This window comes from Pristiophorus japonicus, chromosome 7 (genome assembly GCF_044704955.1).
Source record: "Pristiophorus japonicus isolate sPriJap1 chromosome 7, sPriJap1.hap1, whole genome shotgun sequence".
Lineage (NCBI taxonomy): Eukaryota > Metazoa > Chordata > Chondrichthyes > Pristiophoridae > Pristiophorus > Pristiophorus japonicus.
This window is the reverse complement of record NC_091983.1, coordinates 198,751,785-198,777,263: the sequence shown is the minus strand read 5'-3', so window position 1 is coordinate 198,777,263 and position 25,479 is coordinate 198,751,785. Positions and strand designations below refer to the sequence as shown.

Here is a 25,479-nt window from a genome sequence, read left to right as displayed (position 1 = left end):
GTGGCTTGAAAATAAGGATGAGAATTTTGAAAATCGAGGCATTGCTTATAGGTCAGTGAGCACAGGAGTGATGGGTGAGCGGGGGTAAAGCAAGGAACTTGGGCTGGGATGGGGTCAGGAACTCGGGCTGGGGGGGCAGCATGAATGTGGGCTGGGGGGGTCGGTAAGGAACTTGGGTTGGGGGTAAGGAACTTGGGCTGGAGAGGGATGAACTTAGGCTGGAGGGAGTCAGGAATTTGGGCTGGGGTTGTCAGGAACTTGTGCTGGGATGGTGGAGCTCTATCCTGTCTGGGATTTGAAGTACACTTTGCAAAGTCACTCAGAACTTGGGCTGGGCGGTTCCAATTACACCTTGCAGAGAAACTTCTGAGTATGGCTTATCCTCCAAGGGATAAGCAATCAGGTCGTGTGATCATAGAGAGCCAATCAGAGTAGTTCTAGTGCAAATAGCTACATCCTTAAAAATCTAGCTCGAGTCTTTGTGGGTCAATTCTAAACACAGCGAGCAATCAAATGGAGTGTTGGAAGCCACTATCACGCAGAGCAGCTGTTTAAAGGCATTTGTAGTGGGGAGGAGGAGGGGTGTGGGGCAAGGATTTGTTCTCCTGCAGAATGGAGACAGCAAGAGCACAAATAGCCAGATTTGTTAGAATCATAGAATGGTTACAGCACAGAGGTAGACTATTAGGCCTGTCGAGCCTGTGCCGGCTCTCTGCAAGAGCACTTCAGCGAGTCCCATTCCCCCGTCCTTTCCCCGTAACCCTGCAAATGTTTTTCCTTCAGCTACTTACACAATTTACTTTGAAAACCACAATTGAATCTGCCTCCACCATCCTTTCAGTCAGTGCATTCCAGATCTTAACTATTCGCTTCGTAAAAAAGTTTTCCTTCATGTCGCCTTTGGTTCTTTTCCCAATCACCTTAAATCTGTGTCCTCTGGTTCTTGACCCTTCCACCGATGGGAACAGTTTCTCTCTACCTCATGATTTTGAACACCTCTATCAAATCTCCTCTCAACCTTCCCTGCTCTAAGGAGAACAACCCCAGCTTCTTTAGTTTATCCACGTAACTGAAGTCCCACATACCTGGAATCATTCTCCTAAATCTTTTATGCACCCTCTCTAAGGCCTTCACTTCCTTTCGAAAGTGCAGTATCCAGAATTGGACACTATGGGCCCAAGTTTCGGGCCGTGCCTAGAACGGCGCAGCCCCGACCTGGACGCCCGTTTTTCGTGCGACAAAGTGCGCCTAAAAAAAACTTACAGATTCTCCGGCTCCTTGCTGGTCCTCTTGAGTCGGGCGCGGCGCAGTACGAGCTGTGGGGGGCGGAGCTAGGTCCCTGCGCTGAAAACAGTGCCGGGATCTCTGCACATGCGCGCTACAGTGGGCGCGCATGTGCAGTAGCTCCAGGCGCCCAAAACTGTGTGGGAGGGGCCGGAAGCATGCAGCCCCTAGCCCTGGCCGAATGGCCTCGCTGGGGCTGCGTGCATAATGCTGCCTCCCACGCCCAGCTCCTGCTTCCTCCCGACCCGAGTCGACTCCCGCTTCTGCTCCCACCGCCCCCGGACTGGACCCGACCCGTGCTCCCCCCCCCCCCCCCGCCACTCGACCTGACCTCCCTCTCCCTCCCTTCCTCTCCCCCCGCCGACCCAAACTGAACTGACCTCCCTCCGCCCTCCCGACCCGACCCGCGCTCCCGAACCCGACCCCCCACCCGGACCGGACTCGACCCAACCTGACTTCCCTCCCCCCGCCCCCTACACGAACCGACCTCCCTCTGCCCCAACCCCCCACCCGGAACGGACCCGACCCGACCCAACCTGACTTCCCTTCCCCCGCCCCCGACACGAACCGACCTCCCTCTGTCCGCCCCCGGACCGGACCGGACCGGACCCCCCGGACTGGACCCGACCCGCGCTCCTCCCCCCCCGCCCCCCCGACCTGACCTCCCTCTCCCTCCCTCCCTCCCCCCCACCCCCGAACCGAACCGACCTCCCTCCACCCCCCCCGACCTCGACCCACGTTCCCCCCGACCCGACCCGCGCTCCCGACCCCGGACCCCGGACCCGACCCGACCCAATGCCACCTACCTGTAAATCTGGTGCTGGAGACAGGCCCTGCCCGAAGTCTTGGGACGGCCAGGCCCGGCCCGTTCAGCCTCCCTCCCCCTTCTCGTTTCCTCCCCCTTTTCCTTTCCACCCCCTTCTTCTTTCCCCCCATTCTCCTTTCCCCCCCTTCTCCTTTCCTTTCCCCCCCATTCTCCTTCCCCTTCCCCCCCTTCTCTTTCCCTTTCCCCTTCTCTTTCCCTTCCCCTTCTCCTCTCCCCCCTTTATCCTCCCCCCTTCTCCTCCCCCCCTTCCCCTTCTCCTCCTCCCCCCCCTCCCCTCCTCCTCCCCCCTTCTCCTCCTCCTCCCCCCTTCCCCTCCTCCTCCTGCTCCCCCCTTCCCCTCCACCTCCCCCGTTCTCCTCCTCCTCCCCCTTCCCCTTCTCCTCCCCCCCTCCCTTCTCCTCCACCTTCCCCTTCTCCTCCCCCTTCCTCTTCTCCTCCCCCCTTCCTCTTCTCCTCCCCCCCTTCTCTTCCCCTCTCTCCTTCTCTCCCCCTTCTCCCCCATCCCTCCCCCTTCCCTCCCTCCCCCTCTGCTTCCCTCCCTCCCCTCCCCCTGCCCCTCTTCTCCCTCTACCCCTCTCCTCCCCCTCCCCTCGTTGTCAGAAACACAGACAGACAGAGAGTGAGAGACACACACAGACAGACAAACAGAGAGATAGAGACACTGACAGAGACACACTCGGGGGGGGGGGGGGGGGGGGGCATCCCAGCACGCTGTTGGAGGGCTCCCGGTGCTGCAGTCGGTAAGTAGAAAATGTTTTAATTATTGATTTTAAAAAAAAATTATTTCTTATTAATTTTTTTTGATTGATTTATTGGTTGATTTATTGATGTTTTTATCATTTATTATTGATGATGGCTCTTTATTTGTAAAACTGAAGTGTTTAATGTTTGTAAACTTCCCTTTAACCCCCCCCCCCCCCCATTCCTTACGCCTGATTTGTAACCCACGCCTGATTTTCTAAAGTGTAGACAAGATTTTTTCGCGCGTACAAAAATCTTCACTTACTCCATTCTAAGTTAGCTTGGAGTAAGTTTTCACTGCCGAAACTTTGAAAACAGGCATAAGTGGCCGGACACGCCCCCTTTTGAAAAAACAATCTTGTTCCAAAGTGAAACTGTTCTAACTGACTAGAACTGGAGCAAACTAAATGCCGAGAATTTGAATTTCTAAGATACTCCGTTCTACACCAGTTACTCCAAAAATTCAGGAGCAACTGAGGCCGAAACTTGGGCCAATGCTTCAGTTGAGGCCAAACCAGTGTTTTATAAAGTTTCAACATAACTTCCTTCCTTTTGTACTCTATGCCTCCATTTATGAAGCCCAGGATCCCGTATGTTTTTTAACCACTTTCTCAACCTGCCCTTCTACTATTAAGACAGAGGCCGATAGATTTGTGAATATTAAGGAAATCAAGGGATATGGCGATAGTGCAGGAAAGTGGAGTTGAGGTAGGAGCTTAGCCATGATCTGATTGTATGGCGGAGCCGGCTCGAGTGGCCGAATGGCTTATTGCTGCTATCTTCTTATGTTCTTCAACGATTTGTGCACATATAGTCCCAGGTCTCTCTGTTCATGCACCCGCTTTAATTTATATTGCCTTTTCTCATTCTTCCTACCAAAATGTATCAGTTTGCAATTTTCTGCTTTAAATTTCATCTGCCACGTATCCGCCCATTTCACCAGCCTGCCTATGTCTTCTTGAAGTCTATCACTATTCTCCTTACTGTTCACTATACTTCCAAATGTTGTGTCATCTGCAAATTTTGAAATTGTGCCCTGTACACCCAAGTTCAAGTCATTAATAAACATCAAGAAAAGCAGTGGTCCTAGTATTGACCTCTGGGCATCACCATTCAGACCTTCCTCCAGTCCGAAAAACAACTATTCACCACGATTCTTTGTTTCCTGTCAATTTTGTATCCATGCTGCCACTGTCCCTTTTATTCCATGGGCTTCAACTTTGCTGGCAAACCTATTATGTGGCACTTCATGAAACGCATTTTGGAAGTCCATGTACACCACGTCAATCGCATTGCCCTCATCAAACCTCTCTGTTACCTCATCAAAAAACTCAATCAAGTTAGTTAAACACGATTTGCCTTTACCAAATCTGTGCTAGCTTTTCTTACTTAATCCACACTTGTTCAAGCGCCTCTACTGGCCTGTAATTGCTGGGTTTATCCCTCAACGCTTTTTAGAAAAGGGTATAACATTTGCAATTCTCCAGTCCTCTGGCACCATCCCTGAGAGAAGGGCAAGCCTGTCCGGGGACAGATATGAACTCTTCTTACAAGGAACTACTTCAGCAAGGTTGGGAGTAGGTGGCTAAAGAGTAAATAGTGTGTGCAGATCTGGATATGTCAAGAGAGAATGTCTGAAAACTACTGTCTACAGTACAGCTTTCAATAATGCAGATACGTATGCCACAAAGTGTACCCTCCTAACCTGGAAGTAACTTTGTGTGGAACTATTCTAAGTGCCAGTAGACGCTTATACTGTGCATTAGAGAAACAGCCCACTGAATGCTTACCATGTAGGAAGGAACAATTTATAATTCAAAACTAGTGAGACAGAAATATTAAAGGGACTTGACACAGCAAATCCTTGTAAACCAATCTACCTGAATGATGTATAATGTTTTAATGCCAGATCAGATGTACTGGGAGGCTGTATGTCATGGTCTGCGCCATCTGAATTTGTAAAATCTTGAGATTACTTACCTGTTGTGGGACAAAATTGAACATAGCAAAAAGCAGCAGAGTAAGGCTGGAGAAAGTGCAGGAATTGCAAAACCATGACCATGTTTGACGATGAGCCCTTGGACATCACTAGATGTGACAACATCGAGGGAGTAGGAAGAGTGAAGCCAGAGGTCTCCCCCAGACTCAGGGTTAATATTATCCTGGTTTGTTATAACTGCCTACTCATTCACTCGCAGACAGGTTCTGAAGTATCACACTAAGCAATGCAAGGACTGCTTGAAGATAACTTTTTGAAACAGCATTTTGATATATATTTAATTTCTGTTTTTAATAGGCTGTCAGAATAGAATGCCAGTACCTCACTCTCGTCACCTTTTGCCAAGTGCCAAGAATGACGACAACTTACATAGAACTTACATAGAAAATAGGTGCAGGAGTAGGACATTCGGCCCTTCGAGCCTGCACCGCCATTCAATAAGATCATGGCTGATCATTCCCTCAGTACCCCTTTCCTGTTTTCTCTCCATACCCCTTGATCCCCTTAGCTGTAAGGGCCATATCTAACTCCCTCTTGAATATGTCCAATGAACTGGCATCAACAACTCTCTGCGGCAGGGAATTCCACAGGTTAACAATCCTAGTATTTCCGGAAGGTTATTTGTGTCTTCCTTCGTGAAGACAGAACCAAAGTATTTGTTTAACTGGTCCGCCATTTCTTTGTTCCCCATTATAAATTCACCTGAATCTGACAACAAGGGACCTACGTTTTGTTTTCACTAATCTTTTTCTCTTCACATATCTATAGAAGCTTTTGCAGTCAGTTTTTATGTTCCCAGCAAGCTTCCTCTCACACTCTATTTTCCCCCTCCTAATTAAACCCTTTGTCCTCCTCTGCTGTATTACAAAATTCCCCGTCCTCAGGTTTGCTGCTTTTTCTAGCTAATTTATATGCCTCTTCCTTGGATTTAACACTATCTTTAATTTCTCTTGTTAGCCTCGGTTGAGCCAACTTCCCCGTTTTATTTTTACTCCAGACAGGGATGTACAATTGTTGACCACGGTCTACATGACACAGGAGTTGGAAGAATTTTCAAAAGGCCTCACCTGCATCAACACGCACAAATCCGTTTGGGATTCAATCGGCCGCGGCGATATTCCAGAGGAACATGGAAAACTTGCTGAAGTCGGTCCCGCGCACCGTGGTCTTCCAGGACGACATCTTGGTTACAGGTCGGGACACCGTCAAGCAGCTGCAGAACCTGGAGGAGGTTCTTAGTCAGCTTAATTGTGTGGGGCTCGGGCTAAAATGCTCGAAGTGCGTTTTCCTAGTGCCTGAAGTGGAGTTTCTGGGGAGAAGAATCGCGGCGGACGGCATCAGGCCCACCAATTCGAAGATGGAGGCAATCAAAAACGCACCAAGACCACAGAACGTGACGGAGCTGCGGTCGTTTCTAGGACTCCTGAACTATTTTGGTAACTTCTTACCGGGTCTTAGCACATTGTTAGAACCCCTGCACTCTTTACTGCGTAAAGGCGATAAATGGGTATGGGGTAAAAGCCAAGAAAATACCTTTGAGAAAGCTAGGAAGCTGTTATGTTCAAACAAATTGCTTGTGTTGTACGATCCATGTAAACGTTTGGTACTAGCATGTGATGCGTCGTCGTATGGGATCGGGTGTGTATTGCAACAAGCGAATGAATTTGGGAAATTGCAACCGGTTGCTTATGCATCCAGAAGTCTGTCTAAGGCCGAGCGGGCCTACAGTATGATCGAAAAAGAAGCGTTTGTTTACGGGGTAAAGAAAATGCATCAATATCTGTTCGGGCTCAAATTTGAATTGGAAACCGACCATAAGCCGCTTATATCTTTTCCGAAAATAAGGGGATAAATACGAATGCATCGACCCGCACCCAGAGATGGGCGCTCTCGTTGTCCACCTACAACTACGCCATCTGCCACAGGCCAGGCACAGAAAACTGTGCCAATGCTCTCAGTAGGCTACCATTGCCCACCACTGGGTGGAGATGTTACAGCCCGCAGATTTAGTCATGGTAATGGAAGCATTCAAGGGTGAGCAATCACCTGTTACTGCCCGACAGATTAGAACCTGGACGAGCCAGGACCCCTTACTGTCCTTCGTAAGCAACTGTGTGCTCCACAGGAGTTGGTATACTGTCCCGTTAGAGATGCAGGAAGAAATAAAGCCGTACCAGCGGCGCAAAGATGAAATGTCTATACAGGCAGACGGCCTCCTATGAGGTAATCGGGCAATTGTGCCAAAAAAGAGCAGGGACACTTTTATTAGTGATCTCCACAGTACCCACCCAGGCAGGCACTGTAATGATGAAAGCAATAGCCAGATCCCATTTGTGGTGACCCGGTATCGATGCAGACTTAGAGTCCTGTGTGCACAAATATAATACATGTTCCCAGTTAAGCAATGCACCCAGGGAGGCGCTAATAAGTTTATGGTCTTGGCCCTCCAAACCGTAGTCTCGGGTTCATATCGACTATGCAGGCCCATTCTTGGGAAAAATGTTTTTAGTGGTTGTAGATGCATACTCCAAGTAGGTTGAATGTGTGATAATGTCGGCAAGCACGTCTGCTACCACCATTGAAAGCCTACTTGCCATGTTTGCCATGCACGGTCTGCCTGATGTCCTCGTAAGTGACAATGGGCCGTGCTTTACCAGTGTCGAATTCAAGGAATTCATGACCCGCAATGGGGTCAAACATGTCACATCTGCCCCGTTTAAGCCAGCGTCCAACGGTCAGGCAGCAGTTCAAACAAATCAAGCAGAGCTTGAAAAGGGTAACTGAAGGCTCACTGCAGACTCACTTATCCCGAGTCCTGCTTAGTTACTGCACAAGACCCCACTCGCTCACCGGGATCCCTCCTGCTGAACTGCTCATGAAAAGGGCACTTAAGACAAGGCTCTCATTAGTCCACCCTGATCTACACGAACAGGTAGAGAGCAGGCGGCTTCAACAGAATACATATCATGATCGCGCAAATGTGTCACGCGAAATTGGAATAAATGATCCTGTATTTGTGTTGAACTATGGATAAGGTCCCAAGTGGATTGCTGGCACTGTTTTGGCCAAAGAGGGGAGTAGGGTGTTTGTGGTCAAAGTCGCAAATGGACTCACCTGAAGAAAACACTTCGCCTAAACCAAACTCAGATTTATGGACTATCCAGAACAACCTACAATAGATTCTACCTTTTTCGACCCTCCAACACACACACAAGTGGCAACCGACCCAGCGGTTGACCATGAAGCAGAACCCATCACCCTCAGCAGCCCAGCAAGAGTCACCACCCCTAGCCCCTGAGCAGTCCAGCAAGGCCAGCTGCGCAGCAGCCCAGCGAAGGCCCAACAAACAACTCACCAACACCAGCATTTGCATCGAGACGATCAACCAGGGAAAGGAAGGCCCCAGATCATAGAAACATAGAAAATAGGTGCAGGAGTAGGCCATTCAGTCCCTCGAGCCTGCACCGCCATTCAATAAGATCATGGCTGATCATTCCCTCAGTACCCCTTTTCTGCTTTCTCTCCATGCCCCTTGATCCCCTGATCCGTAAGAGCCATATCTAACTCCCTCTTGAATATATCCAATGAACTGGCATCAACAACTCTCTGCGGCAGGGAATTCCATAGGTTAACAACTCTCTGAGTGAAGAAGTTTCTCCTCATCTCTCTTCCCGCATCTAACTTGTCCAGTTCCGTCAGAATCTTATACGTTTCTATGAGATCCCCTCTCATCCTTCGAAACTCCAGTGAATAGAGGCCCAGTTGATCCAGTCTCTCCTCATATGACAGTCCAGCCATCCCTGGAATCAGTCTGGTGAACCTTCCCTGCACTCCCTCAATAGCAAGATCCACTCACATTGTAAATAGTCACACTATTGACTTTGTGGGGGAGTGGTGTTATGTATGTAAACCTATAATTACCATGTCTAACCACCAGAGGGCTTATCCCCTGGAGTCCCAAGGGATCCCACAATCCCTTGGGAGCACCTGTATATAAGGAGGCCTCACAGGCTGGAGAGGCACTCTGAGATCTGTAATAAAGGACAACGGTCACACTTACTTTGAGCTTGCAGTATCTAGCCTGACTCTTTATCCAAGACATAACAGATAGTATGCAGGTACAGCAAGTGATCAGGAAGGTCAATGGAATCTTGGCCTTTATTGCAAAGGGGATGGAGTATAAAAGCAGGGAAGCTTTGCTACAGTTGTACAGGGTATTGGTGAGGTCACACCTGGAATACTGCATGCAGTTTTGATTTCCATATTTACGAAAGGATATACTTGCTTTGGAGGCCGTTCAGAGAAGGTTCACTAGGTTGATTCCAGGGATGAGGGGGTTGACTTATGAGGAAAGGTTGAGTAGGTTGGAATTCTACTCATTGGAATTCAGAAGAATGAGAGGTGACCTTATTGAAACGTATAAGATTGTGAGGGGGCTTAGTGGGGTGGATGCAGAGAGGATATTTCCACTGATGGGGGAGATTAGAACTAGAGGGCATGATCTTAGAATAAGGGGCCGCGCATTTAAAACATGAGGAGAAATTTCTTCTCTCAGAGGGTTGTAAATCTGTGGAATTCGCTGCCTCAGAAAGCTGTGGAAGCTGGGTCATTGAATAAATTTAAGACAGAAATAGACAGTTTCTTAAACGATAAGGAGATAAGGGGTTATGGGGAGCAGGCAGGCAAGTGGCGCTGAGTCCATGATCAGATCAGCCATGATCTTATTGAATGGCGGAGCAGGCACGAGGGGCCGTATGGCCTACTCCTGTTCCTATTTCTTATGTTCCATAAAATATACATCTTTGACCAAGCTTTTGGTCACCTGCGCTAATTTCTACATATGTGGCTCGGTATCAAATTTTTATCTCATAATATTCCTGTGAAGCGCCTTGGGACATTTCACTACGTTAAAAATGCTATATAAGTACAAGTTGTTGTTGTTGCTAACCCACTGGTCTTTCCTCCTTCCCTAAATAGTGCATCAACAGCAATTTCTTGATGCAGAGCTTTATTCTGTATCATTTTCAATGTAGAAAATAAATGATCACCCTGAAAGCTTGTGTGTCAAAAAATATCCATCAAATAATTACTTTCTGCTCTCAAAAGATTAAAGTGCATGTGTATTGCAATGTTTCTAACACCTGCGTATGTCTCATCGCAGAGAGCATGCAGAAATCAAGTGCAGGCAGCGGAAAGAGCGTGCGGCAAACCAGTCCCACCCACCCTTTCCCTCAAAGACTATCTGTCCCACCTGTGACAGGGACTGTGGTTCTCGTATTGGACTGTTCAGCCACCTAAGGACTTATTTTTACAGTGGAAGCTAGTCTTCCTCGATTCCGAGGGACTGCCTATGATGATGTTAATTGGAAGACTGAAATCCAAGAGCTGCATTTCGACCTGGCACTGAGCATTTCTGTTAGCAACTTCTGTGCTTTTTAATCGTAGCTTTGCTACCGAGGTGGAGCTTTTGTTTAAAAAAATGTTACAATGAACGTTTTACTATTTTGCAATTACTCTGTTACTTTAGGCCCAGCAGGAACAACTGTCTGAGGGTGTCTGTCAGAGTACCTGGAAGAGCCCTTCTGTGACTCCAACAGCTTCCCAGAGGAACCTCCACAGCAGCAGGTGAGAGATAACACATTAACAGCTTATGCCTTGCGAATTGCTGGGATATGCAGGTTTTAAATCATCTTTCCTCCTACTCCAAATATCCTATTTATATTGTGGCGCATTTACAACTAGTTTGATCTGATTTGGAAAATTCAGAGGAGTGAGACAGAATGCAAACAGATCATAATTTGACTTAGTTTGGATCAATTCAGATTTGAAAATAAGAATTAAACTTAATTGCTGGAGGACTGGGTGCTGCCTCTGGAATCTGAGTTCAGATCCGTTCTAGATTAACGGGATGACAGTCTCTGGCCTGGATTTCCCTCCCGTTGGCGGGTAAGCAGTGGATCAGGAATATCGTCTGCCTGAGTCAATCCATTGCTAACCCATTGCAGTTTCCTCCCTGGGCCCTTATTTGCGACACAGGTAGGGCGGGATGGGAGTGCAGGGTCCTGGGGAAGGGGGGTGGTGACTTGTAGTGATAATACTGCTCCTGAAAGGTTTACCGCTGGGAGCAGAAGAGCAGTACAATTCTGTTACACCAATTAAAAGGTTACAGCCAGTCACATCAGTGAGGGCAGGAATGCCCATAAGAGGGTGGAGCAGGCTTTATGGAGGGCGTGGCAAAGACATTCAGTGTTATCTGCACCACTGCAAGAATTGCCACACAGGGCAGGAATTGGTTCCATGCCGTCGCAAGCGTAACTATGGTAAGTCTAAGTATTGTTGCCAATATACATCATATTTCATTTTGGCAGCCTTCATCTACCTTTTTAATTTATTCATTTTCGGGATGTGGGCGTTATTGGCAAGGCTAGTATTTTTTGGCCATCTCTAGTTGCCTTTGAGAAGGTGGTGGTGAGCCGTCTTCTTGAACCGCTGCAGCCCGTCTGGTGAAGGTACTCCCACAGTGCTGTTAGGTAGGGAGTTCCAGGATGTTGACCCAAGAGGGGAGATACGTGGTGACGCAGACGTGCAATGACGTCATCACCGCTCCGCTGCTGAGTGACAGCAGCAGAGAATCCGTCCGCCTCCACTTCCGCCTCTCACCAGCACTTACCGTCACACTCCGCCCCCATTATGACCGACTTCCTGGCCGCTTAAAAAAAAAACGACAAAGAGCTGAATTTCATGAAAGAGGCGACCTCGTCCAAAACGGCAGTAAAAACTCTTTCAAACAGATAGGTGGGCCAAGTTTCCGGCGGGGCTGAATTTCGGCCCTGATGTCTCATTTACATCACTGGGCCTCTTTGCTATGTTTCAGATCAAATTCTCAATGTTCAGAAAGGTGTTGGGGATGCGGACGATGTGGCCCACACAATGGAACTGATCGAGTGTGATCAGTGCTTCGATGCTGGGGATGTTGATCTGAGCGAGAACACTGACGTTGGTACGTCTATCTTCCCAGTGGATTTGGGGGATCTTGCGGAGGCAGCGCTAGTGGTACTTCTCCAGCACTTTGAGGTGTCTGCTGTATATAGACCATAAGCTTGGTGCCAGATTTGAGGTCCTGGTCTTCAAACACTCTCTTCCTCAGGCGACCGAAGGATGCGCTGGCACATTGGAGGCGATGTTGGACTTCGTCATCGATGTCTGCCCTTGCTGATAGTAGACTTCCATGATATGGAAAATGGTCCACGTTGTCCAAGGCCGAGCCGTGGATTTTGATGCCGGGAGGCAATGCTGTGTGGCAGTGTCAGGTTGGTGCAGGACCTTTGTCTTACGGATGTTTTGTGTAAAGCCCATGCTTTCATATGCCTCAGTGAAGGTGTTCGCGATGGCTTGTGCGCAGACGCAAGCGTCGTCCGCGTACTTTCATTCGATGACAGAAGATGGGACGACCTTGGATCTAGCCTGGAGGTGACGTAGGTTGAACAGGTTCCCATTGGTTTTATAATTCCACTCCAGCAGGGAGTTTGTTGATAGTGAGATGGAGCATAGCAGCAAGGAAAATCGAGACGTGTGTTGGTGCGATGACGTAGCCCTGCTTGACCCCGGTCCAGATGTGAATTGGGTCTGTGGTGGATCCGTTGGTCAGGATCACAGCTTGTATGTCGTCATGGAGCAGGCGGAGGATGATGACAAACTTTTGGGGGCAGCCGAAACGGAGGATGATGCTCCATAGTCCCTCACGGTTGACAGTATCAAAGGCCTTTGTAAGGTCAAAGAAGGCCATGTACAAGGGTTGGTGCTGTTCCTTGCATTTCTCTTGTAGTTGTCGCATGGTGAAGATCATGTCTGTTGTACCCCTTAGTGGACGGAATCCGCATTGTGACTCTGGGAGGAACTCTTCAGCCACAGGGAGAAGATGGTTGAGGAGGATTCTTGCAATGACTTTCCCAGTGGCCGACAGCAGGAAGATGCCTCTGTAGTTGCTGCAGTCGGACTTGTCCCCATTTTTGAAGATGGTCATGATTACGGCATCTCCGAGATCTCCTGACATGCTTTCCTCCTTCCAGATAAAAGAGATGGGATCATGCATTCATGCCAATAGTGCTTCTCCGCCATAAGGTGTAGTATGTTATTTAGATGACATACTAATTTCAGCACCAAACAGGCAAGTCCATAATAACGTATTGATCTGAAGTGCTCAAACTGCTAGAGAAGCACAGAGTGAGTGACTGCTCGCAAATGTGAGTTATTTCACAACTCAGTGGAGTTCTTAGGGAACAGAGTGGACAAAGATGGTTTACATCCAACCAAGGGAAAGATGGATGCAATTAGAAATGCACCCACTCCCAAGAATGTCACTGAACTTCGATCATTTTTGGGTCTTCTGAACTATTCATGGGAAGTTCCTACCAAATTTGGCTACAGTGTTACATCCACTGAATGAGTAGTTGAAAAAACAGGTCCATTGGAAGTGGTCAGAAGAATGCGATACAGCATTCAAGAAGTGTAAAAGCAAGTTAGCAGAGAGCACCATGTTAGTTCACTATAATGTAGCTAAGGAGATTAAGCTAGCATGTGACGCCTCTCCGTATGGAGTTGGGGCAGTGATCTCTCATGTCATCATCATAGGCAGTCCCTCGCAATCGAGGAAGACTTGCTTCCACTCTTAAAATGAGTTCTTAGGTGGCTGAACAGTCCAATACGAGAACCACAGTCTCTGTCACAGGTGGGACAGATAGTCATTGAGGAAAAGGGTGGGTGGGACTGGTTTGCTGCACGTTCTTTCCGCTGCCTGCGCTTGATTTCTGCATGCTCTCGGCGATGAGACTCGAGGTGCACAATGCCCTCCCGGATGCACTTCCTCCACTTAGGGCGGTATTTGACTAGGGACTCCCAGGTGTCAGTGGGGATGTTGCACTTTATCAGGGAGGCTTTGAGGGTGTCCTTCTAACATTTCCTCTGCCCACCTTTGGCTCATTTGTCGTGAAGGAGTTCCAAGTAGAGCGCTTGCTTTGGGAGTCTCTTGTCTGGCATGCAAACAATGTGGCTTGCCCAGCAGAGCTGATCAAGTGTGGCCAGTGCTTCAATGCTGGGGATGTTGGCCTGGTCGAGGACGCTAATGTTGATGCGTCTGTCCTCCCAGGGGATTTGTAGAATCTTGTTGGTGATAGTTTTCCAGCGAATTGAGGTGTATACTTCACATGGTCCATGTCTCTGAGCCATACAGGAGGGCGGGTATTACTACAGCCCTGTAGACCGTGAACTTGATGGCATTTTTGAGGATCTGGTCTTCAAACAGTCTTTTCCTCAGACGATTGAAGACTGCGCTGGTGCACTGGAGGCAGTGTTGAATCTCGTCGTCAATGTCTGCTCTTGTTGATAAAAGGCTCCCGAGGTACGGGAAATGATCCACGTTGTCCAGGGCCACGCCATGGATCTTGATGACTGGGGAGCAGTGCTGTGCGGCGAACATAACATAAGAACATAAGAATTAGGAACAGGAGTAGGCCAACTAGCCCCTCGAGCCTGCTCCGCCATTCAACAAGATCATGGCTGATCTGGCCGTGGACTCAGCTCCACTTACCCACCCACTCCCCATAACCCTTAATTCCCTTATTGGTTAAAAATCTATCTATCTGTGACTTGAATACATTCAATGAGCTAGCCTCAACTGCTTCCTTGGGCAGAGAATTCCACAGATTCACAACCCTCTGGGAGAAGAAATTCCTTCTCAACTCGGTTTTAAATTGTCTCCCCCGTATTTTGAGGCTGTGCCCCCTAGTTCTAGTCTCCTCGACCAGTGGAAACAACCTCTCTGCCTCTATCTTGTCTATCCCTTTCATTATTTTAAATGTTTCTATAAGATCACCCCTCATCCTTCTGAACTCCAACGAGTAAAGACCCAGTCTACTCAATCTATCATCATAAGGTAAGCCCCTCATCTCGGAATCAGCCTAGTGAATCATCTCTGTACCCCCTCCAAAGCCAGTATATCCTTCCTTAAGTAAGGTGTCCAAAACTGCACGCAGTACTCCAGATGCGGCCTTACCAATACCCTATACAGTTGCAGCAGGACCTCCCTGCTTTTGTACTCCATCCCTCTCGCAATGAAGGCCATCATTCCATTCGCCTTCCTGATTACCTGCTGCACCTGCAAACTAACTTTTTGCGATCATGCACAAGGACCCCCAGGTCCCTCTCCCCATTCAAATAATATTCCCTTTTACTGTTTTTTTTTCCCCAAGGTGGATGACCTCACACTTTCCGACATTGTATTCCATCTGCCAAACCTTAGCCCATTCGCTTAATCTATCCAAATCTCTTTGCAGCCTCTCTGTGTCCTCTACACAACCCGCTTTCCCACTAATCTTTGTGTCATCTGCAAATTTTGTTACACTACACTCTGTCCCCTCTTCTAGGTCATCTATGTATATTGTAAACAGTTATGGTCCCAGCTCCGATCCCTGTGGCACACCACTAACCACCAATTTCCAACCCGAAAAGGACCCATTTATCCCGACTCTCTGCTTTCTGTTCGCCAGCCAATTCTCTATCCATGCTAATACATTTCCTCTTACTCCGCGTACCTCTATCTTCTGCAGTAACCTTTTGTGTGGCACCTTATCGAATGCCTTTTGGAAATCTAAACACACCACATCCATCGGTACACCTCTATTATCATAAGGTAAGAGGACAGGCTGGTGGAGGACCTTTGTCTTATGGATGTTTAGCGTAAGGCCCATGCTTTCGTACGCCTCAGTAAATATGTCGACTATGTCCTGGAGATCAGCCTCTGTGCGCAGACACAGGCGTCGTCCGAATACTGTAGCTCAACGACAGAGGCTGGGGTGGTCTTGGACCTGGGCTGGAAACGGCAACGTTTGAACAGGTTCCCACTGGTACTACATAGTGGGGAGGAGAGACCAATTGCTTTTGCTTCACGCACTCTCAGTGCTAGTGAGCATAATTATGCGCAAATCGAAAGGGCAGCTTTGGCATTAATTTTTGGGGTGAAGTTCCACAAATACTTGTATGGTCGTAAGTTTACGATCGTTACTGACCATAAGCCCCTGACAGCAATCCTCCATCCAAAGTTCCTAGTTCCAACCTTAGCTGCCGCCCGAATGCAGAGATGGGCTTTGATTTTGTCAGCATATACGTATGCCATTGAGTACAGACGATCAGCTGCTCACAGTAATGTTGATGCTTTGTCTAGATTGCCATCCTCATCACAAGTTACAACCGATAGGGAAAAAGTGTTCTATTTTTCAAACATTGTCGAAGGTGTATGATTACATTGCAAATGGCTGACCAAACCAGGTATCAGAGAAAGATATTCAACCATACTTAGTTCGTAGAAATGAATTGTCAGTAGATTAAGATTGTATCATGTGGGGTGCAAGAGCAGCTATTCCAAATAAGTTCAGGTTCAAATTGTTAGTTGATCTTAATGACCTGCACCTGGGAATGTGCTTTACCAAGAGTTTTGCACTTATGGTGGCCATGTCTAGATAAAGATATAGAGTACATTGTTAGTCAGTCTACAACATGTCAATCGGTAAGCAAGAAACCGCCATCAGTACTATTACAGCCATGGAAATGGTCTCCCAGGGGGTGGCAAAGGTTACATGTAGATTTTGCTGAGCTAGAAGGACTGCAATTGTTTATTGTGATTGATAGCCATTCGAAGTGGGTAGAGGTGTTTCCGATGCCGAAAATAACAACAAGTAAATCACAATTTTGTTCAGAAGAATTTGCACAGTTCACACGCAGAAACGGTGTGAAACATACCAAGGTTCCACCATATCACCCTCCTTCAAATGGTGCAACAGAGCACACAGTACAAACGTGCTCTTATCAAGCAAATGCTGGATCCAAATCCAAAGAAACGGCAGTTGTCGTTGAACCACAAATTGGCTAATTTTCTGATTACTTATCGTAATATTCCTCATAGAACTACTGGTAGAACACCAACAGAGTTGTTTCTCAAACAACAGCCATGAACCAGATTCTCGTTGTTAAAACCAAACTTGGCACTGTCAGTAGAAGAGAAACAATTAAGACAGAAAGAGAATCATGATAGAGGTAGAGGAAGAGAGAGAAGTATGAAATTAAATCAGAAGATGAGAGTGAAGAACCATCACCATAAATGGTTAAAGTCGTTACCAGGAAGAAGAGTGAAGATATGTGGTCCTTGGACATATTTAGTCAAGATGTTTGATCATGGACAGGTTAGATTTGTTCACATTGATCATATTTTACCTACAGATGTGAAAGGAGTTGAAAGTTGGAATGGTTCAATTATTTCTGACTCATCAGATAATCTTGTTACAAGTCGCATCCCAGTAGAAAATTCTACATCAGATGTACTAGAAACAAGTCCACGAGAAAGTCAAAAGTTAAGTCTGAGTCTGAGTCAGGCAGACAAACAGTCTGAAGTTATAAAGAGTTCAAATGTAGATCAAGGGGTATCCCTTGGAGGAAAACTTTCCTCAGGATTAGCCTAGAATGAGTCAAAGTTCGACACCATGTTTGGAAAGTTCTGTTCGAGAGCGAAGGTATCCTCTTTGAAACAAAAAACAAGTGGTTAAGTTTGATTTGTAAATATGGCAAAATAAGTCCAAAGCTTTTGTTATGTATAACCATGCAAGTTATGAATGATGATTATTTTGTTATAATTACTTCTTTATTAAGGAGGGAGAAGTGTAATATGTAGCTCCATCTAGTGGACTTCTGCTCCACCTAGGGGACTACTGTGGTAATGCAGCTATTGCTGTAAATACAATAAAGGCATCAGTTAACAGGTCACCTGACAAGTTCCTGTGTCATCTTGTTAAGTCTGTGTGTTGTGATGTCGTAGAGAATATACCATACCGTTCCTGAAGACATTGACTCATGCTTGGTAATGGCTCCATAGCTGAAGCCACCTTCTCCCAAGTATTCATTCTTTATGTGTGAGCCTGGATTGTGAGGCTATTTAAACATGAAATGCATCACAACATAGCTTGATCCTGTCTTCACTGAATGACTGTACAAACAAACTTTTTATGAGTTATCTCTCGGTAATGATCAGAAACAAGAACTGTCTGATGTTTTTCCTCTTCTGGGCATAGAGCTGATGAAACAAGCTGTAGTGACACTGACTCCATCCTAGATGAGATCAGTTAACTCAGCACAAACTGTCTGGGATTGATCCTGGCATCTGTGGTTCAGTTGAAGGCAAGCCTTTACCAACTGAGACATCAGGACACTCCCTTGCGAATAACTCATTAACACACATCATAAGGCTGCCTTTTCAAAAGTGGTTCTGATAGCATGTCTCCCTCTTTAAGTAGTTTATTGAATTTAAAATTGAAATAATATTTGAGCAGGAAATGTGTAGGAATGGAACTTGTGTAGATTAAATAGTTGCAGGACTTGAAATTAGCCTTTGATTGAAGTTGTTGGCTGAAGTATTTCCTCATGAATGCAGTAATCAGTATTGGTTTGTGTATGTAATTATTTAAAACTTGAAAATAGCCAGAGAATGTGTAAGAATGCCTTTGGTCTAAATTATGAGCAAACACCACTTTTTAAAATATTTGTTCGTTATTTGAGCGATAAGGGAATAAAGGGTTATGGGGAGCGGGCAGGAAAGTGGAGCTGAGTCCATGATCAGATCAGCCATGATCTTATTAAATGGCAGAGCAGGCTCGAAGGGCCAAATGGCCTACTCCTGCTCCTATTTCTTATGTTCTCACCCTTCCCAGGGCACCTCTGTGGAGCATGGTGGGTTTAATATCCCTTTTGTTATCTGTCTGTCTGTATGTCTGTGAGCAGCAACATGTCCATAACATTCATCCTTCAGCCAGCACCACAGAATTGGTTAACTGGACATTTATCCCATTTCTCTTTGTAGGACCTGACTGAGAGTAAACTAGCTGCTATAGTTTGCGACTGCACTTCAAATTTAGTTAATTACCAGTGAACTGCTTTGCAGTGTCCTAAGGACATAATAAAGCACTAATAAACACTTTCTCTTTTCTATCTTACCTGGCTTAAATATTGAAATAAGTTAGAGAATTTCAAGATCAAAATTACTGCAAATTTACTGCATCAACCTTGGCTCAGTTGGTAGCACACTCACCTCTGAATCAAACCCCACTCCAAAGACTTCAGCACAAAAATCTAGGCTGACACTCCAGTGCAGTACTGATGGACTGCTGCACTGTTGGAGGTGCCGTCTTTTGGATGAGACGTTAAACCAAGGCCTCATCTGCTCTCTCAGGTAGATGCAAAAGATCCCATGGCACTATTTCGAAGAAGAGCAGGGGAGTTACCCAGGTGTCTTGGCCAATACTTATCCCTCAATCAACATAATAAAAACAGATTATCTGGTCATTATCACATTGCTGTTTGCGAGAGCTTGCTTGTGTGCAAATTGGCTGCCACGTTTCTCACATTACAACAGTGACTACACTCCAAAATTACTTCATTGGCTGTAAAACGCTTTGAGACGTCCGGTGGTTGTGAAAGACGCGATATAAATCCAAGTCTTTCTTTTTCCTTTTTCAAATTAGGCCAATTCAGGTTAATTCAGCAAAACACAGAAGCTTAGAAAATAATACTTTCGGACATAGTACATGAATAATTTGAGACATGACATGCTTGCAAGGAACAGGTGACTTTGTACCTATGATTCCTAAAGCTCTCCACCACTGGGGTTTTCCTCAACTCATGTAGACTAATTGATAGAGATTGATTAGTTCATTACGGTTGTATCATGCGACTACCAGGATGGTAGACGGCAAATTGATGAACATAAGAACATAATAAATAGAAGCAGGAGTAGATCACCTGGCACTTCGAGCTTGCTCCGCCATTCAGTAAGATCGTGGCTGATCTGATCATGGACTCAGCTCCACTTCCCTGCCCGCTCCCCATAACCCTTTATTCCCTTATTGCGCAAAAATCTGTCCATCTCCGCCTTAAATATATTCAATGACCCTTTTAATCTTTTTACATCTACCAATTCCAACATTCCTATGTTTATTCCATTTGGAGCATTTTTTCTGCTTCACGCAAAAATAATACTTTGACTACAATCTTGAACAGTCAGCCCCTTTAACTTTATCTGTGCCATTTGCATGTCTGTGTTGTCTTCTGTCTCACAGTCTTTTGTTTAACTCACTTGTGAATGGTTTGCACAGCTAACACTTTTTGTTGAGACATTAAAAGGAAAATTCAGAGATGCTGCCAATCTGAAATAAAAACAGAAGATTTTCTTAATACACAGCAAGTGAGTCAGCATCTTTCAAAGAGAAAGGACAGAGTTATGATATTTGTCCAGTATCTCATCTTTAGGTTGGGCACCCTGCAACCCTTTGGTCTGAACACTGATTTTAGTAACTTCAAACCTTAGCTATACCTCAACCATTTTCTTCACAGCATCAGGCGCTCGTGATGTGGGGTGATCTGTCAATATCTGGAGGGAGAGCAGGCGGGTTGTAATTTGGGTTGAAGACCCTTTGTCAGAACACAATGCTGATGGGGGTCTGAGTCCACGGTGCGTACATAATCATTTTCTCTTTTTGAGATTGGCTGATCCATCATGTTTCATTTGTATTTTCTGTTTTAATTTCATAATTGTCACATTTGTAACTATTTTGCTCTGTTTTTGCTTACTTTTTGCTTATTTTCTCATGTTTCTGTTATACATGGTATTTCCTATGGCCTTTCACTCCCTCCCGACCCCCCCCCCCCAGATGTTACACATTCTTTTTTCCTTTTTTATATCCCCACATCAGCACACCTGTGATCTTTTATATCTTTTAACTTTTCTGTTAAGCAGCTTACAGGTCATTTAACTAACCCCTTTACTGCGATTAGCATTATCTGTTGGTGTATCTCCCCTTCCCACACCCCTCTATTTTTTCCAATCTTACTAAAATGCCTATCTATTTTTCAGACTTCAAGCTTGATGAAGGGTACAGAATCAAAATGTCCTAACATCTCTTTACAGATGTTGGCTGGCCAGCTGTGTACTTCCAACATTTTCTGTTTTCCTTTTATTGTTAAGGCTGTTGTCATCACAGCTCACACTTTTGGCTTTAATGAAATAACTGCCAGCTTGGCTCAGTTGTTGGCCCTATGTCATCTAGAAGTCTGAAGTTTATGTGTCCAAGGCACGCTACAGATTTGAGTATGTAATTTAAACTGACACAGCAGTGCAGTCATATCAGAGGTGCCGTCTTTTGGGTGAGACATTAAACTGAGGCTGTGTGCCTGCTCCCCTCAATGTAAAAGATCCTGTGGCTTTTATTTGAAGAAGAGCAGGCTCAATTTTGCCCAAAGCAGTTTTTTGGTGTATTGCCAGAGTTACGCCCATTTTTCTAGGCCAGAACTACTCCAGAAATAAACGTGCCAAGTTTCCCCGCTCTGTTTTTTAAAATTGGCGCGGCGCAGCCTGTCCTGTAGCCTCGGGGGGTGGAGCCAACTGTCTGCGCCAAAAAAACGATGCCGCCCCTTCTGCGCATGCACGAAAAAAAAGGACATTTTAGACGTGATTTCTATGGCTGCGCATGCGCAGTACAGCTATTTGCAATACTGCAATCGGCTATTTTTAAAGAGCCAGTTGTGTGTGTGAGAACTTTGAGTGCTGTGTGAGAACTTTAATTATCATTGGAAAAATCGGAGTTGCAATACAAGATGCAATGCGGCTCAAGGACCAAGAATTTCTCACAGGATGAAGTGGAGGCACTAGTTACTGGGATTGAGGGCAGATGGCAGGAGCTGGACACCAGCAGAGGTCACATAAAAGTTCCACTCAAAGAAATGAAGAAACGCTGGGACCAACTTGCAGAAGATTACTGTACAATGGTGACCACCCCGAGATCTGGAGGCTATGCAAAAAGAAGTGGCAGGACCTTGGTCAAGTAGTTAGTGTAAGTAATATTTTCATTTTTCAAAGGAATTGCAATTGTAAATGTGACCGTCTGTATATGTCCCACTCAGCAGAAAGACACCCTCTCTAAAAAGTTATATTTTCATCTTTGCAGAGGAACGTGGCACACAACAAACGAGAAAGAACTCGGAACAGGAGGAGGCCCAGCAAATTTGCACCCACTGACACTCTTGGAAGAGAGGGTTGCTTCTTTGATGGGTCCTGCCTGGAGAAAAGCAACCACCGCTGCACAAGCTGGGCCCACACTCGAGGGAGAGAGTAAGTCCTGCAAATTCCACAGTCTGGCCTTGCTAAATGTTAAGTACTGCGCAGGCTAGCCATGCTTCGGTTCATGGGGATGTCTCCCTCAGCTACGTTTCGGTTGATGCAATGTGCTATCATTCATCGTGGTCCTTCAAATCAGCCTGCTGCCTGCGCTGTGTGAGCCTACTCATACCACCCTGCCCCCTCCTCTGCTGCTAACCATTTGTCTGTTCTGTTATATTTTGCAGAACTTGAGGCCAACCCTGACGATGCAGGAGATTCAAACAAGGACAAACCTGAAGAGCAGAACATCTTCCAATCCCACCTTCCAGACCAAGAGCATGGGGGGGTAGGGGGAGGGGATGGATGAAGCCCCCACTGTTGTACTCACTTTGGAGGAGGTGCAGCTGCCGCCCATTGAGGTGCAAGCCCCTTCCCTGAGTAGTGGTTTGAGTGTTGGTGGGACATTCCATGGTTTCCCACCGTCCAAGGCTGGGGATTCCAGTGGGATGTAGCAAGGCATACCCAAGGCCCTACCGTCCGAGGCTACGGATCCCACTGGGATGCTGCGAGCCACACTCAGGGTGAGGAGGGGAAGGAGAGCTTGACAGTGCTCTCCTGAGATGCAGGATCTAACAGACATGGTTCATATGATGGCAATGAGTGCGGAGAGCACTGACCTACGCAATCACTCCTGGGGTAGGTGATGAGGTTTCGGGACTGTCGGGGGAAGTAACAATACTCTGACGAGAAATGGGAATGCTGTCCAGGAACATGAGGGAGGGAATATCTTAGTCCGCTGTTAATAAGTGATCTTAAAGTTTTTAAGTAATCTTAGAGTTTGTAAGTGATCTTAGAGTTTGTAAGTGATCGTAAGTGAAAACTTTAAAGTTTGATACAAGAATATGTTTATTAAAGTTAAAGTAAAGTTAAGTACAAACAAGTATTTGTTAAAACTTTTGAATAAAATATATTTTAAATTATAACTGAATCATTTCCATTATTTGTTCCATTATTAACACAACTTTTGAAATAAACAAGAATAATTTCCATTATTTGTTCCATTAATACAACACAACATTACGGAACAGGTCCAAACAGTAAACATGGTCCATGTGGAATAGGCAGCAAAACATTTACAGATGAGCTGCTGGTGCAAGGCTCGAACAGCCATTAAAGGGGCATGACAGCCCGCCCTCCTCCGCCGTCGTGCTCCAGGTTCAGGTAGTTGCATGGCATCCTCGACCTCCTCCTCGTCATCTGCATCTTCCTCATCATCATCATCAGCCACTCTCACCTCAGTGGGTCTTCTACTACCATCTGCTGCTGCCTCATGATGGCTAAGTTATGCAGTATGCAGCACACAACAGTGAACTGACCGACAATCTCAGAGGAGTATAGCAAGTAGCCTCCGGAATGGTCCAGGCATCGGAAACGATGTTTCAAGATGCCAATGGTCCTCTCTATTATGCTGCGTGTCGCAATGTGCAACATGTTGTATTCCCGGTCAGCTTCCGTCCAGGTTACGCGCAGGGGTGTCATGAACCAGGTGGCGAGGCCGTACCCTTTATCTCCCAGTAGCCAGCTCTGTCCTTCTGGCTGCTGCTGAAACATGGCAGATATAGGATGAACACATCATGGGTGCTCCCAGGGTTTCTTGCATCAACTGACATGATGCGATATATGTCATCACACATGAGCTGCACATTAATGGAGTGGAAGCCTTTTCTGTTCCTGTACATCTCGGAATCCTGCAAAGATGCTTAAAGGTGATGTGGGTACAATCAATGCAGCCTTGCACCATGGGGAAGCCAGCAATCCTGGAGAAGCCCACAGCCCTGTCACGCATTGCCTGGGCAATCATGGGGAACTTTATGTAGTCATTCCTCCGGGCATATAGTGCAGCAGTCACTTGCCGAATGCAGACGTATTGCATGTTGAGAAATAGTGCACACATCCCTAGTTATAGCTTGGAATGATCCGGATGCATAGAATGAAAGTGCAGCTGTAACCTTCACTTCAACTGACAAAGCAGTCCTCCTGACACTTCTCGGTTGCAGGTCTGCTTTTACCAACTCACAGATCTCAGTTACAACTTCTTTGCGGAAACACAGCCTTCTGACACAGTCTGCATCACTCATGTAGGGTGTTTGTTTTTTTCACTCTACTCTGATTTTTAGATCTCGGAACTTATAATGGGAAAAGGAAAAACGTGACACAAAATCTTAGGCTTAACCCAGTGTTCGTTTTATTATGCAACAAAAACCAACTAAAAACTGCAGGACTAGACTGCCGAGAGAAATTGACTTAAGACTTACAATCACCAGCCCTGTCTGTAGCCACTGTAGGTTCATGGTTCGTCTTCTGGCAGTTAACAGTCGTTTCCTTGTCCTTTTGTCTCTTCCTCCTGCTTCTGCTGAGCTGTGTTCTCTGCTCCTTGTTGCCTGTTTTTTTTTTGTCTGTGACCGTATATGTCCAGGTTTTGAATAAATTTCCCACTGTGACGAGATTCGATTTAACGATCCATTTAACTGTTTTGGTGATGAAGTTGAATTGCTCCTGATTTGTATACAAAAGATACTTCCATATGCTAAAATGCTGTTAGCTCAAACATTTGCACCTTGGGGAGGGTGTGGGGGGGGGAGATGTCCTTTGTTGTTACAGACTTGACGTCTCCAAATGGCTGTATCCCCACCCTGGTCACTCGAGTTCGGGGCTTCATGTAACATTCCATTGTTGTTATGCATGAAGTCAGTTTTTTGTTCCTATTCACAGGATGTCCCCAACTGTCCAGTTTAATTCCAAAGCTTGTATTTTTAGTTCATGATCTGTGTTTTTTTCTGAAGATTAGTAACCTTACACTCAGGTGCAAGTACGAACGCCTTTCTCAATATACCCAATGTGGGTAAGGCTTCCTGCCCATCACCCTATGGGCTCTGAGGTTCGTTGTGCGATGACGTCGAATCAATTGTCTCCTCCGCAGCACCACGATACAGAAGGCTTGCACAAGGCATACAGAATACTTGCCTTTATTAGCTGAGGCATAGAATGCAAGAGCAGGAAGGTTATGCTTGAACTGTATAAAACACGAGTTAGACCACAATTAGAGTACTGTGTGCAGTTCTGGTCACCACATTACAGAAAAGATGTGATTGCACTAGAGAGGGTACAGAGGAGATTTACGAGGATGTTGCCTGGCCTGGAGAATTTTAGCTATGAGGAAAGATTGGATAGGCTGGGTTTGTTTTCTTTGGAACAGAGGAGGCTGAAGGGAGACCTTATTGAGGTGTATAAAATTATGAGGGGCCCAGATAGAGTGGATAAGACGGACTTACTTCCCTTATGCGAGGGGTCAACAACCAGGTGGCATAGATTTAAAGTAATTGGTAGAAGGTTGAGAGGGGATTTGAGGGGAAATTTCTTCACCCAGAGGGTAGTGGG

The 25,479-nt window shown here is 46.2% G+C and overlaps 1 protein-coding gene across 1 annotated transcript in view; it reads left to right on the top strand.

Annotated features, from left to right (window-relative positions):
* kif6 (kinesin family member 6) overlaps positions 1-25,479 on the top strand; it is a 768,544-nt gene that overhangs the window by 689,430 nt on the left and 53,635 nt on the right. Inside the window, exon 19 of the mRNA XM_070885702.1 lies at positions 10,378-10,475. Coding sequence (XP_070741803.1) covers positions 10,378-10,475 — 98 coding nt within the window. The remainder of the gene's footprint in view (positions 1-10,377; positions 10,476-25,479) is intronic.